This window comes from Kogia breviceps, chromosome 3 (genome assembly GCF_026419965.1).
Source record: "Kogia breviceps isolate mKogBre1 chromosome 3, mKogBre1 haplotype 1, whole genome shotgun sequence".
Taxonomy (NCBI): Eukaryota; Metazoa; Chordata; class Mammalia; order Artiodactyla; family Physeteridae; genus Kogia; species Kogia breviceps.
The window spans coordinates 138,358,096-138,373,744 of record NC_081312.1 but is presented as its reverse complement, the minus strand read 5'-3'; the positions used below and the strand labels follow the sequence as shown (position 1 = coordinate 138,373,744).

General features: G+C 37.2%; 1 protein-coding gene across 1 annotated transcript in view; it reads left to right on the top strand.

Annotated features, from left to right (window-relative positions):
• The window catches only part of RAB8B (RAB8B, member RAS oncogene family), a 67,420-nt gene extending 56,501 nt beyond the window's left edge, over positions 1–10,919 (top strand). The window contains exons 4-8 of the mRNA XM_059057820.2: positions 203–280; positions 1,258–1,347; positions 2,568–2,633; positions 5,642–5,692; positions 6,612–10,919. Of these exons, the coding sequence (XP_058913803.1) occupies positions 203–280; positions 1,258–1,347; positions 2,568–2,633; positions 5,642–5,692; positions 6,612–6,704 (378 nt within the window). The 3' untranslated portion in view covers positions 6,705–10,919. The remainder of the gene's footprint in view (positions 1–202; positions 281–1,257; positions 1,348–2,567; positions 2,634–5,641; positions 5,693–6,611) is intronic.
• The last annotated feature ends 4,730 nt before the right edge of the window (positions 10,920–15,649 follow it).

Sequence of the window (15,649 nt, the reverse complement as noted above, 5' to 3'; positions counted from 1 at the left end):
CAGAGTATTTATTTACGTGGTGAGACTGGAAGATTTTATTTATTTCTGTTTTTCTGTACTTAAAATTTTTATTATAAATTCCTTTTATAAAGACAGAAAAAGGACAAACACAAGTTTTCTGGAGGAGAAGAGTACATTGACATTATATTCTTTAACTTTAAATATATCAAGTACTAAATAATGGTCTTTTTTCCTCTTATAGGGAATTATGCTGGTCTATGACATCACAAATGAAAAGTCCTTTGACAATATTAAAAATTGGATAAGAAACATTGAAGAGGTATGTATGGAAAGAGAATGGATACTAGAGAAGAGTCCTGCTGGGTGCTTATAAAGGGCTCCTCTGTCTCCCTATCACTCAGCTGAGCTGCTAGGAAGTAGGGCGCGGGCGTGGGTAGGTCAGGCCCTCTGCTCTGAGGAGTGCCAGGGAGGGTGACATCTCTGGTACTGCCAGTCTGACTTCTCTGCTGGACTGGGGGTGGGTGCAGACAGAGGAGCAGTTTCACAGAATTTTAAACTTGGCCCTGATCTTGAAAATAATTTAATCCAAGCCCCCATTTTACACATGAGAAGACTGAGGCCAGAAAGAGGTGACTTGCATGTGCTCATAGAGCCTTTAAAAAGGAGAGCGAGGATTAAAACCTCTGCTTCTCAGGTTCTGTCTGTTCCACTGTGCTGTTTGATGGGCAAAAATATATCTTTATTCTGGCAGTTTATCATTTTGCCCTTCTAACATTTTCTTCATCTTAGATATTTAAAATTTGGTTTAGTTCCAGTTTGATTGGTATGAAGATTTTTTTTAAATGTCTGTGACATTTCAGAAAGAAATCTGACTCTGAAATAATTTCGTACACATTTATATTAACCTACATGAATTTATTGTTTTAGTTCAGAATCCAGAATACCTTCCGCATTGGCTCTCTTAGTACTGAGGTTTTCTCCGTTCTTTGACCCAAACTAACATTTGTAAGTTTTTTTGTTAGATAACTTTACGTTTTATTTTTGTTCGTTCATGTACCAAAAAATACATGAGAATGACCTCAAGCCTTTGGGAAAAAAGTTTGCATGTACTCTTATGCTGTAGCTTTCCCCTCCTCTCATCTTTAAAATTTTTCTGTGAATCGGGCCTTGTGCTGAGTGAAAGATTATTTGTCTTATAATTAAATTTCTGGATCTGTTTCTGACAGGTTAAGATTTGCCTATTGAGTAACTTTTTTTCTCAGGTTGTTTGTCTAACATACTGTTTTCTCCCTGCAGCATGCCTCTTCAGATGTTGAAAGAATGATCCTGGGCAACAAATGTGATATGAATGACAAAAGACAAGTGTCAAAAGAAAGAGGGGAGAAGGTAAATTTGAACTGAATGCATAAAGATTGGAATCTACTCATGTTAAGCATTCATTTTCTTACTATTATTTAATTATTGATTTAAGTTTTAAAAAGTCTATATTTTAATCTGTTGAAAAACAACAAAAGGGTTGTAATCCATACTTGAATGGTATGAATTAGTATTCGAGCTCCAACTCCATATACTGTGTAGTCATGACTCATTCCTAAAGAATTTGCTGTTTTCTGGGAGATACAAATTGGTCCTTTTTCAGATTCCTGCAGCTTAGAGTTCAGGCTATTTCTACCATATCTGTGTGTAATGCCCAGTTTTGAAGTTAAACCAGTTCATTCTCTTTGAAAAGAAAGTAGTAGGATAGGTGAAGTTTCAACAGTAATCATTTTTCAATTCATTTTTTTTTCTAAGAATATTTTACTACACATTAGATTTAGGTCATTATGGAGTTTTAAACTCTTCATTAAGCTACGGATATCATTTATAGGCATTTCTCTATTTTATGTCCTGCAAAACAAAGAGTTTATTACATGTACGTATTCATTTCTATGACATTTTCCAAATTGACTTAGAGACTTCAATTTTTTAAGTCTTGGAATTTTGCTTTAGAATTTTTTTAGTGATACATGCAAAATGCATTTTGTTTTTCAATCTGACTGCAAACTTTTTTCCCCTAAAAACATTCACTTAATCTTGGTGTTGCAAATGAACTGGGAACTCTTTGGAAATAGGTGGAAATGTAAAAGAGTTCACAATTTGCCACAATCAATAGAAACCCAAGCAGTGAGTACTTAGTATTTTAAGCTTTTGTTCTTTTATGCACCAATTTATTAAAAAATAATGAAAAGTTACAGTAGTAACTGTTGGAGGTTTGTACTTTGGGAGCAGATAAAAGGGGCAGATGTATCCCAAATTAATGATAGGGGTGAATGTCTCATAGGTTTGCTAATGATTTTATTAGAGAACTACAGATATAATAGAAAAAAAGGGAAGTACTTAAGTTGTTTTTTGAGTGGAAGTGGTGCCATTTTACTTACTTGTGGTGATGAAGTTAGATATCTAAATTTCAAACATGATACAGTAGAAGAAAGCAAAGAAATTTGAGAACCACAGGAATTCTGAACTAGGTACTCTCCCTTTAGGACTCTGAAAAACCTAAAAAATATAAATGCTCTATATGTTCAAGAAACTTGCACTGAATTTAAATGTTTCTCTTTGTCTTTCAGTTAGCAATTGACTATGGGATTAAATTCTTGGAGACAAGTGCAAAATCCAGTACGAATGTAGAAGAGGTGAGAAGGAATTGTTTGGTGACTTGTTACATAGTAGCATTAGTGTCTTAGGTGCCTGTGTTCAAGCAGCTCTCCAACCCTTGATATTTTCTGACTTAGTGAACGCCTTGTGGGAACACCACTTCCATTCTGTAAATATTTATGCTTCTGACTTTATGTGGATCCTGGTTGTTGGATTTCTAACACCCGTCCTCCACATGGGATATATTAGATTGCTCAATTAAGAGTCACTGAACAGGGCTTCCCTGGTGGCGCAGTGGTTAAGAATCTGCCTGCCAGTGCAGGGAACACGGGTTCGAGCCCTGGTCTAGGAAGATCCCACGTGCTGTGGAGTAACTACTGAGCCCGCGGGCCACAGTTACTGAAGCCCGCGTGCCTAGAGCCCATGCTTCTCAACAGGAGAAGCCACTGCAATGAGAAGCCTGCAAAGAGTAACCCCCACTTGCTGCAACTAGAGAAAGCCCGCGTGCAGCAACGAAGACCCAACACAGCCAAAAAAAAACCGAAAAAGGGTCACTGAACAGAAGATGGAAGTTCAGGTTAAGTTCAGTTTTGCCCTTTGTTTGGGAAGCTGGAAATCCTGCTCTGGCTGACCAAGCACAGTGTCCTCTGCTCATTTATCATTGTCCATGTCATCCTACAGTAGCGTGTAGCACTGAGTCTTAATTACTTTCATGTCTGCACTCTCTCAAGAGAGAATTAAACTGTTAGCTTATTGAACAGATTCCCATAGTGTCCATGTTTGAAGTCGATTAAGCACGATACATTTTAACACTATGGCATTAAGTAGAAATAAGAAAGTGTGTTTATCAGAGAGTAGTTTGGTTTTTTTTTTTTTTTTTTTAATTTAATTTAATTTAATTTTTTTTAACATCTTTATTTGAGTATAACTGTTTTACAATAGTGTGTTAGTTTCTCCTTTACAACAAAGTGAATCAGTTATACATATACATATGTTCCCATAACTTATCAGAGAGTAGTTTTAATAAGTTTTCAGTAAGTTAACTGTTAAGACCAAATTATCTAAGGTCTTCTAAGAATAGATTTTCTTTACCAAGCACAGAGTTGTTGATAATATTTTCTTTTTTAAAAACATTTAAAAAACTGATCATAAAAATAATACATGTACTATGTGTTAATACACATAATTTATTTAACAATAAAACTGATGGTTTCATAAACATTTAATTCCTCAAGCTATTCACTCTTCACCATGACATATGGCTAAAAATTGAGACTTAAGTGACTCGACTAGTGGACACTGATCAGAACTTTTTCTTTCTTTTAAATAACTAACAGTCATTTTTTCAGGTTGGCTAATGGGTGTTAGGAAACAGGAAGCCTCTACTGATTTATTTACTCAAGCATAGATACGCAGAAAAATACTTCCTTCTGCTTGCTACAAAAGGGTTTCCTTTCATTAGAAAGAGGGGAACCTCTTCAGTCAGGTTTAATGGTGGAGACAGGAGAAAAGCTTGCTCACTGAGATGGCCCACGTAGGATTGCTGCCACAGAATGAGCTCTGTACCCTGACTTAATGGAGCAGGCTTCGGTCTCTGTTAGTCCTGGGCCTTGATCATGCCTGTGACTTAGAGAGAGTGTTGAGCTGGGAATTCCCTGGTCAGGGAACTAAAATCCCGCAAGCTGCTCGGTGTGGCCAAAAAAAAGAGAAGAGAGCATTGAGCTATGGAAATATAGACCTGGGGATTGCCTGAGCTGCTTATTCTGGCCAGGTATTCTGCAGAAGTTAGCAGTTTTCCCAGGGCTTTAACTTAGCCTCAAAAACTGAGATGGGCTTACTTAGAAACTTTGACTCACAGGTGACCAGTGTGACAATGAGACACAGTGAGTGATAATAGTAGTTATCATATTGCTTCTTTTTGACTGGTTTAATAATAATACTTTTGCTGAACATTTTTGGGGGGCATTAGGAGTGATTGGGAACAGACTGACATACCAGTGGGTTTAGCATGGAGACAACAAAGTAGGAATGATAGTTTTTTTTTCAATTATTATTAATTAATTTAATTATTTATTTTTGGCTGTGTCGGGTCTAAGTTGCAGCACAGGGGATCTTTCGTTGCAGCGGGCAGGCTCTTCATTGTGGCAGTTGGGCTTCTGTCTACTTATGGCACGCAGGCTCCAGAATGCACGGGCTCAATAGTTGCGGCTCATGCGCTCTGTAGTTGTGGCACGCGGGCTCTCTAGTTGTGGCGCATGGGCTTAGTTGCCCTGCGGCATATGGGATCTTAGTTCCCGGACCAGGGATCGAACCCCTGTCCTCTGCATTGGAAGGTGGATTCTTAACCACTGGACCACCAGGGAAGTCCCAGGGATGATAGGTTTTAAAAACATTTGGCTTGGGTTTGGGTCAAGAGGCACTAGGCATAAAATGCCACTGAGATTTGTCCTGCTTCTGTTTCTCTGATTTCCACGGTGGGGAATTTAGCTGAGCTGTAGGAACTGTTGGGATTTTGGAGTGTTGCGACACAGGAGGTTATATATTCTCAGGTATAAGAGTGAAAGCAATTTGAAAGAGAGGAGGTTGGAAATAAAAAGTGGAGATTTTTGTGAAAACAAATTTTAGAGCTATAGGATAATTCATAATTATTCCTTCAGTTATCAAACAGATATTTAGCATCTCCTAGACCAGGAACTGTGCCCCACTCTGGGGATGCCCAGGAGCTTTAGAGCTTCTGCCTCCCAAGTGATCTTATTATACCCATAATTCAACAAGTGTCATATTAGGAACTTGTGCCAGATGTTATGTGCAGAAAATATTTGATGAATGACAGTTTGATTATACTGGAAAACCTTTATGATATGATAAATGAAAAATAAGTTACAGTAGTCATTTGTCTACTGTGATTGCAATTATGTTCTTTTCTCAATTAAAAACCTCAAAGTAATATATTTATATTTTGTAATGAAATAATAAAAAAAGGCTACATTTCTATTTTAAAAGATATTATAAACATATAATAATGAAATCTTTGGTTTACCTTTAGGCATTTTTTACACTTGCACGGGATATAATGACAAAACTCAACAGAAAAATGGTTTGTATGACATATAATTTTTATTTTCCTTATGCTGTTTTTAAATTTGTTTTCTTATTTGTGTTTTTATTTATTTAATTAAAGGGATAGGCCTGATTATAATATATTCACATTAACCCATTTTTTCCCTGACTTACATTTTCACCCGCTTAAACTTTGATTCTTATTTCTGTTTCTTCAAATTTCTTATTTTTGAGCTGCAGCTGTTTCACTTCTTTCCTCTGGCTCTTTAAGTGGTCTTTATTTATTTATTTTTTAACATCTTTATTGGAGTATAATTGCTTTATAATGGTATGTTAGTTTCTGCTTTATAACAAAGTGAATCAGCTATACATATACATATATCCCCATTAAGTGGTCTTTAATTGAATTTTGATCAGAATAATTAAAGTAATAATGGCAAAATTAAATTTTTTATCTCTATATATATCAGTATATAATTATGATCTCAAAGTCTCTGAAGTTTGCTTAAATTTGAAACAATCTCAGTGATGAATCATTTCGACATCCTGGAAAGTTTGGTTTAACCTGAATCTTGCATATAATTGTATACCTTATGTTACCAACTCTTCTTTCTTACCTCCAAGAAAGGGGTTGCCTGTACCAGTATCTTAACATTGTATCCATTATTACCCTTGAAACTTTACACTCTTTTGGTTATAATTTTTTTGAACTGGACTTAGGAACTTGCTAATATGTGGTTAATATATTAGGTGCTAGCCTTAAAATATTTTTCCTATATTAACCCACCGTTTCCAAAGAAACAGACAACATCAAAGCTTAACTAGTTCCCTTCCTAATTAACCACTCTACAGAGGACACATTTATGGCATGGTTAGATATTTTTTTATTTCTTAGATAATTGGGCTCAAACCATGAAACTTATTTCCTTGCTAACTCCATCTTCTGTTTTTTTTAGAATGACAGCAATTCATCGGGGGCAGGTGGACCAGTGAAAATAACAGAAAACCGATCAAAGAAGACCAGTTTCTTCCGTTGTTCGCTACTTTGATGAACTCTTTCTGAGAGACTGCAGCACACCTAGAGGACCCTTTCCTGCTTCTCTGAAAGCACAGGTCACCCAGCCTCAGAATCATCCTGCCTGGCTGCTACTGAGAGCACTGCTGAACCTAGACCTAGATTCTGCACACAGAATGTGCAGTGGATTCCAGCCTCATGGCCCATCAAGATAACAGGCTTCTTCTTTCAAATGTGGAAGCATTGAAGTGGAGACACATGCAGGACTTAACTTGTTTTTCCTCTGTTTTATTGCGTGTTGCAGAAGCTGCTATCTTTTTCTTTTTCACTTTGCACATCAGTTGTTAGCCTTTCCTTGTTACAGCACAATCTGAGATTCATATCTGCACACTTCTGTCTGATGAGGTTCTAGACAAATTTGCATTCGGGAATGTTTAAAAAAAGAGGAGAACATTTAAAGCAGAGGTTAATATACGAAAATTATAGCATATCTGGTCAGGTTCATATGGCCAAATGTTATTGCATTGATAGCATTTATTTAAGGGCTCTGATTTTCTTAAATAAAAGAGTCATTAAATTCTGATAAAATTAATCTTAAAAATTCATAAAAATGCCCATCTGCTCATCAAAGGTGACAGTTTCTTTATTTCTTCAGATTGTTTAGAGTTTTGCTTCATTCCTGACTTTTTGGCTAGAGAGTCTGGGTAGCTGAATAAATCACTTTTTCAGGTGATTTATTGATTACCTCTGCCTAATCTATTGACACTGCATTTGGAAATCACTTTAATGTCGCTTTTCTTGAGTTTTGTATTTGCTCTTCTTTCCTATGTTTGACCTATTATAATCACTCACCTAAAACATAACATATTTGAACATTGTTGTCTGTTTCTAAGTGTAAGCTTCGTAAACTGAAATTTTACATAGAGAGGCACACTATTTAGGGTTTTATTTCAGAATCTAATTGTTGTTCTGTCACATCAGCAAACATAATATATTTTTTCTTAGATTCAGTCCTTAGCTGTTGGTTTAGTAGTAATGCCCAATTCTTATCATAATCCCTGTCTGCAAGAATTAACAAGAGTTAGATTAGACTTAGTTCACAGAACGCTTACCTATAGGGATAGAGATTAATTTGTGGATATAAATTTCATAGAGATAGCTCTTGGTAATGGTGAAAATAATGATTTCTTTAAAAAATTTTGGGCTTTTTTTTAAAAAAAATAAGATTAATTAGACCTAGTGCAGCCTCTAGGAAAAGTCTTGCCTTTTCATTAGAGCAAATATGAGCATGGTTTCAGTTTTACAACAGCTGTTGTTGAATGTGTAGAACCCAGTTCCATCTGTTCAGGTGCATTATTATAGAACTTGGTCCAGCCATTTGGACCAAAGCCAACCAAAAAACTTAGCTGCCTTTCTCACCAAACACTGGTACTGGTATGCCTTTTGTAGATGAAACCGTCACATGAGAAAAAAGGTATTTAGTGTTAACTTAATGTGCCAAATTCATTGTTGTTATTCTAGCCTTCAGTGTCATAACACAGAAGGGAGTGATAAAGAGGTGATTAGGAAATAATAATTATTCTTCCTGTTATACCTGTTTTGTTTCACAAAGATTACCATCATGCTTTATAGTTAAGTCTGGGAGATGAAAGTGGAAATGGATTGCTTGTTACCTCAGAGAATTCTGCTTCAAATTAAGATATACCATTAGAATACTTGGACCAGTCAACCTTTACTACTTGTTTGAAAACTTATGCACAATTTAGTGGCAGGAAATATATACCAGAGCTATTTTTGATGGGTTCACTAAATTTATTGTTCACAAATTTCAGTCTCCTTGATTTTTTCTTTCTTTCTTTTTTTCTTTTGTACTTACTTATAGGCTTAAAGGCACCAGTTGGTGTCCCAGTAAAATCAGTAGTTCCTTGATTAAAAGTTGACTGTAAGTCTGTCATCTTAAAATTAGATTTCTGGAACAAAAAAGATAATTTCTTAGAAACATCTTGTATTCACTGATTTTCAGAAAAAGATCCCAGCAGTTAAGCTTTCTGGATGGTAACAAGGTAATTTCTAAAAGGCAAGTGCTATGACACCATGTATGAATGTAACTCTCTTAGTAATTTACCTCCAACTCTTTGGTGTCTTAACACTTTGGTTTATATCTCAGGGGTTGTCTACAAACCAAAACTGACATATTCTGTGGTTAGCCATTTTTTCTTTTTTTTTTTTTTAAACAGAATGCTTTGCTTTTGTTTTTTTTCCTTCTCTCTTCTATTGTCTCATATGGGTTAATAACTAGTCTCCATGAACTTCCCTTTGAAAGAGCCTATAAAAGTTAGATGAGTCTAAAAGTGTTCTTTGAAGTAGCAGCAAACTGGGGGTATATACTGTTATATAGAAATAAATTGTCCTTGCTATTTTCTTACATTTAGCTTTGCTAGATTGTATATAATTTGAGCTAAGACCATAGGAGATTCACTTTCTGCATGGTAAAATGCCCAATAAATATTACACTTTGCTTAATAATGTACATATAGTGCATTATTTTTTCTATTTGTAGATGAATTTAGTGACAGAAAGTTGTCTGTTCCCTGCTGAAATCTAGTTTTGTGTGAACATTTTTGTGGTTTTATGGATAAAGGTACATGAAGGTTTATTGCAGCAGTATTAGTGGTTCAGTGGCTGCATTTTATTATCAGTGTGCTAATTTTTGACAATGATTGGACTAGACCTTTTCAAATAGAGTCTGAGGGTATCAGACAATGAAAATGTGCTGTAACTAAGTAGCATGTAAATCAGTTGATTGTAAAGCGTTTCACTGGGAACTTATTTTAGCTATATTTTACTTCAGACAGAGTATGAGAAAATAATCCACCTGTGCATCAGTTAGGAGGTGCTGCAGGGTTTCTTACTATTTACATGAACATTTTGTGCAGTCTTTGTTATAAATTTTCAGAAGACTATACTCTTTACTTTGAAGGACTATTTTTTAATTATACCTCATTTAGCTAACTAGTATTCTAATACCTAGTAGAGAAACAGTGAGCCAGTCTTTAAGTATCCAACACAATTTAGACTATATGTTTTGTTTTGAACTAAAGGCATCATTGGAAAAGGTAGCAGGTAGTTTAGGATAGAACATACATGTCATATCCAGTAGCGCAAAAAAAGTATTATCTTCCTGTCTCCATTAATAAATTTAGCTGTGCAATATAGATAAATGTTTGCAGAAATTTCTAAATAAGAGATTATAACTCCATTTTACAGGTTCTGAATGCTGAGAATCTGTATTAAGGCTTATAGTTTTTCCTGTGAACAGTAAGTGATACGTGTAAGCAGACTTCCTTTCCTAGTTCATGACTTAGATTTCTTTATAAATTTAGTTCTTAATCTTTAAAGATGAGCTTCTAAGCTTAAAATTTTAAAGTAGCATTTCATTATGTTGGTTTACTTTTCTCTGATTTTAAGCACTCATTTCTGCTGTCAGATTTTTTATAATTTTTCTTTTAACAGAAAGGACATTCCGTTTTCCTTCTTGTTATATCCGAAGAAGGGGGTGGGAGAGAATGTCTAAAAATGAAATTCCTTGTCCTAGAGGGACCTAGATGGACAGGATATACTAATAAAATTTCAAATGCTAGCACAATTTTACAGTAGAATTGGTCTTTTTTCAGACTAATAAAATTAATGGGTGTCATGTTCACTATGAAAAAAAATCTAAATGAAATTTACAGAAATGTAAATTAGCAAACAATTTTTTTAGGGATATTTTCAAATTTTACTTCATTTTTTGAAATGCTTGTGCCACACGCAATTGCATTTCTTATTGCCAAGAACTAATAGAACTTCGTGTTTTATTTCTTACCTTTTTTAAAAATGTGAATTTAATTATAATTCATTCCTATGGCCTTACAGATGGGTTTTGTTTATTTGCAGCTGACACTGTCCCTGTAAAGCAAAATGCTGTAAACTATTTGACTAAAATCATGCCCCTAATGGGAAATATCCATTTTTTCCATAGAATCATCCTACTGTAAGTTTCAGCATATTTTACTTTTGCTCCAATGGCTTAATGTGAAAAAGCTCCTGCAGATAAAGTGGACCTGTCATGTTGTTAATCTTGTTTAAGCCAACTCATTAACTGTGTACTGATAATGATGCTGTGTTTTTTTTAAGAAAAAATGGATTTTATTCCAGGTGAACTTTTTTTTTTACAATAATGTTCGTCTAAAATAAAAACTACATAATGAAAATACTTATGTCTCTCTGAAATGGATTGCACATTTTTTAAATGTTTCTTCTAATTTGCTGGGTGTGTGTCTCAAACCATGGTAGACTTGAGATATTTTAGCAAACTTTACATCTTACTTCGAGTTCTTTTTGTTTTTGGAGGGAAATTTTATTTATTTATTTTATAACTGAAGTGTAGTTGATTTACAATGTCATGTTGGTTTCAGGTATACAGCACAGTGATTCAGTGATATATTTTTTTTCAGATTCTTTTCCCTTACAGCTTATTACAAGATATTGAGTATAGTTCCCTGTGCTGTACAGTAGGTCCTTGTTGGTTATCTATTTTATATATTTTAGTGTGTATGTGTTAATGCCAACCTCCTAATTTATCCCCCTCCCCCCCCACCCTAGAGTTCCTTAAAGACTGAGAAAAATGGCCAGAGCTCCTGCTCATTCTTAATGCAGTGTACATTGAGGTTATTCTGTTATAGAACTGCAGCCTTAAATTGATCGTCCTTCCCTTCTTAGTCCGTGCAAGTTTAGTGTCTGTTGTTTTCACTTTCAAATAACACAATTGGATGTTGATGTTCTGCCAATGTTCTACCCCTGGGCTGGTGCATGTTCCCGGTAGCTTTTGCCATTCATCCCCAGAACCATTTTGAACCTTCACTATTCCTCTCAAGCTTATTTTCCTTTCACTTTTTTTTTTTTTTCTTAAAGGTCAAGTCTTTATTTTTGGCTGCATTGAGTCTTCGTTGCTGCGCGTGGGCTTCCTCTAGTTGGAGCGAGCGGGGAACTACTCTTTGTTGCAGTGCACGGACTTCTCTTTGCAGTGGCTTCTCTTGTTGCAGAACACGGGCTCTAGAGCGCAGGCTCAGTAGTCGTGGCGCAAGGGCTTAGTTGCTCCTCAGCATGTGGGATCTTCCCGGACCAGGGCTCGAACCCGTGTCCCCTGCATTGGCAGGCGGATTCTTAACCACTGCAAGGCCAGGGAAGTCCAGCCTCTAGGATCTTGAAAAGGTGAGGTTAGAGATTTTCCCCTTAAAGCCTCTGGAAGAAAACTATCCTGGTCCTGACACCTTGATTTTAGCCTGATAAGACTCATTTCATAATTCTGACCTCCAGAACTATAAGAGAGTAAATTTGTGTTGCTTTAAGCCATTAAATTTGTGGTAATTTGTTTATAGCAACGATAGGAAACTAATACAGTTTTCACATTTGTATCTCTAGCCCCAGCCTCTTTCCAGAGGGCCAGACTTCAAAGTTGATCTGCCTACTGGACACCTCCCCTTGAATCTGCTACAGGTACATCAAACAACATGTCTGAAACTCCAACTCAACTCTCCATCTTTTCTCCTTCCCCAGCAATTCCCACCAACAACTCTAAATCCCAAGAGGAGAAACCTATTCTTTCTCCTTTTCTCTCCATCTTGATAGCACCGTCATCTACCCAGATCCCCAAACAGTTAATCAACCTCCCAGTCTTAACACGTCCTAACTCCTTAACTGTCTAATCTATCTCCTTGCCCATTATTTTTGCCTCTTTGTTCAGGCCTCCTTATCTTTTGCCTAGATTTCTGCAACCTCTCCTAACCAGTCTTCCAGTCTCTAGTCTTATTTTCCTCCAACCCAGTTTTCACAGTGCTGACAGGTTTTTAAAACTGAAGTCTTACACCCCTGCCAATTTTTTTTTTTTTTGGCGGTACGCGGGCCTCTCACTGCTGTGGCCTCTCCCGTTGTGGAGCACAGGCTCCGGACGCTCAGGCTCAGCGGCCATGGCTCACGGGCCCAGCCGCTCTGCGGCATGTGGGATCTTCCCGGACCGGGGCACGAACCTGTGTCCCCTGCATCAGCAGGCGGACTCTCAACCACTGCGCCACCAGGGAAGCCCCCCCATGCCAAATTTAATCCTCATAACCTTGGGGGAAAAAAAACCAAAAAACTAAACTCTGTAGCCTGGCCAACAAAGTCCTTTGCGATCCCCACATCTTTCTTTCCCGCCTTAGATTTTGTCACTCTTTGACTCATAGGCACCTTCTGAACTGCACCAGTAATTGCATTTCCCGAACATAACATGCTTTGTCATGCCTTTCCTCATGCTGCTCCTAGTGCTGACTCCCTGCCCCTTGTCTAACTTCTCCTTATCTTCATTCAGTAAGGGTTTCTCTGGGAAGACTTCAGCCACAACCCATCCCTGGTTAGGAACTCCCCCCTGTGTCTGCCCAAAGTGTCACTCACTACCCTGGATTCGAATCATCTGTTTACTTTCCTTCCCCACTAGACTCTAAGCTCTTGTAAGGTGGGGACCGAGTCTTCGGTTCTTGTAATCATAGTATCAGGCAAAGAGCCTGGCACATAGTATGTGTTTAATAAGTGTTGAAAGAATCGGTGAACTTCCGTAGTCACCACAATCAACACGTTGCTGAAGAAAGCTAAGTGTAATTTAGAAGCTGTTTGGTTCTCCATTTACTTGTAATTTGAAGAAAGAATGGAAGTAAATTCATCAGTGCCTCAATAAGTTTGGCAATAAAAAGAGAAGCTTCATTATCTGGCCCTCATCTTAAACTATTTTTTTTTTTTTTTTTTTTGCGGTGTGCGGGCCTCTCACTGTTGTGGCCTCTCCCGTTGCGGAGCACAGGCTCCGCGGCATGTGGGATCCTCCCGGACCGGGGCACGAACCCGTGTCTCCTGCATCGGCAGGCGGATTCTCAACCACTGCGCCACCAGGGAAGCCCCATCTTAAACTATTTTTAATCTTTGTTAAATATCTTACACTCTTTTATCCTTTATTAAATATAGAAGAATTTTCTTTTAATAAGATAAATCACCCAGAATGCTCTTTGTGTATTGATAAATTGAGTAAACTCTCTCTTCCCCTTTCTTCATGTTTTCTACTCTCAAAATTTAGGTTTTTCAATATAGTTCCAGGGATATATGAGAATGTCCCCATAGCAAGTGTGGATGAAAAATGTCACACGCCATATCCGTAAACAAAGGTTGCTGCGACCATCAAGCCCTCAGCCACTGCAGCTGCCCCCCCAAAACTGCACCCAGAGGGGACTCAGGATGAAGAAAAACAGGATACTGACCCTAGATAGCTAAGGTGCATATCAAAGGAATGTTTTCAATGAGCCAAGACTCTTACATCTTCCCACACATAGAAAAGTGCTAAATTCATTAACTTGAGATGTCTGCTTTTTCTTTAATTAACAGTAATCATCAGCTGTTCTAACCGCGGGTTTTGTTTTTGTTTTCAAAACTCCTATATATCTGGCTCCTCCCTTTGGCTCTTTACAGCAATCCCGAGCGCTCAGCAAGTCTGCCGAATAAAACACAATTCTCAACTTTTAGGTTGTGTATTTTTTTTCAGTCAGTACAAGTAAAATTAATTAATATTAATTAATTTTAAAATATATATACCTTTCCAGAAGCCATCACCCTTGATTTTTTTCCCTCCCTCACTCCTTGTAGCTCATCAGGTCATTAAATTTTGTTTGCACAGTTCCTAAATCTCTTCAGTCTCTGCTTCTTTCCAGACTCCTGCTGTTTCCCTGATTCATCTGCAGATGCCAAAGACCTCTTATCTGAAATCCCATTTTCCATTATCTTTACAAAGGAGATCTGAGCCTGTCACTCCCTTGGATAAACTCGGGACTTCAGGTAAACTCTAACCTGCTGGCCTTTTCTGTCTTATCTCTCCTCACACTGAGAGGACATCCTGAACTATTTTCTGTCCCTCAGAAATGCCCTGCTTTCTTTCACTTTGAGGCCTTTCCACTTGTCCTTCCATTTCTCCCCTACTTCCTAGCCTTGCTAACTCCAAAGCTGAGACCTGAATGAGTGGGTATCATCTTCTTTAGCAACAGCTCGCAAGTTTGGATTGGCTGTCCTTCCCCCTTCCTGTATATCCTCATAACCCCTCTGCTTGCCTGTCTGGCTTCTCCACTAGACTGTAAGCTCAGTGGAGACAGGAGCACAACTGTTTCATTGGTGTACTCCCAATCCCTAGCATTTTGCCTGATACTTCATACTCACGCAGCATGCATTTTGAATGAATGAATAAATGGTTGAGTATAAATCTATCAGCACTATCAGAAAATAAAGCTCAAGTGAATTCACTAGTATATTGTGAATTACTGGTAGGTATGTCCAAGCCTTATTGGAGAAATTGCTAAAATGTGGTATTGCTTTTTGCACCTTCCCACTCCTCTAGGTGCATACCCAGTAGTCGATATCCTTATCCATAGTGTGTGTCAGCCTCTTTCCCCCAGGCACCTTTTAGAGATTTAACTCCCAACATCACTTAGTATGTTTTCAGGTCTTTGGAGAAAACTCATAGTAAGTTCATAAAAACTTAAGGAGTCAATAGCACTGTTCTTAGCCTCACATTCCTCACTTGTAAAAGAATTGTGGAAATCAGTGTAAAAGTGCTTTTTAAACAGCCATGCATCATATAAATGTAATTCAGAGAAAACTTGAAATAAGTGTTTCTAGTAAATAACCATGAATGCTGAAGAAGTCTATCTTATTGGTGATTTTGACAGTTTGGTCTAGTTATTTTCTTTCCTATTTTATTCCAACAGACATCAGTTAAAGATGTCTTCATAGGTGGGGGGGGCAGAGTCATTACATTTTGCATTGCCGTCCCATTTTTTAACTGGACTTGGGAACTCAAATTGAACTGAAATATGGTCAAGATAACGTAAGTGCAAATTTCCCCAATTTATAGCTCTGCATGTTGAGTTG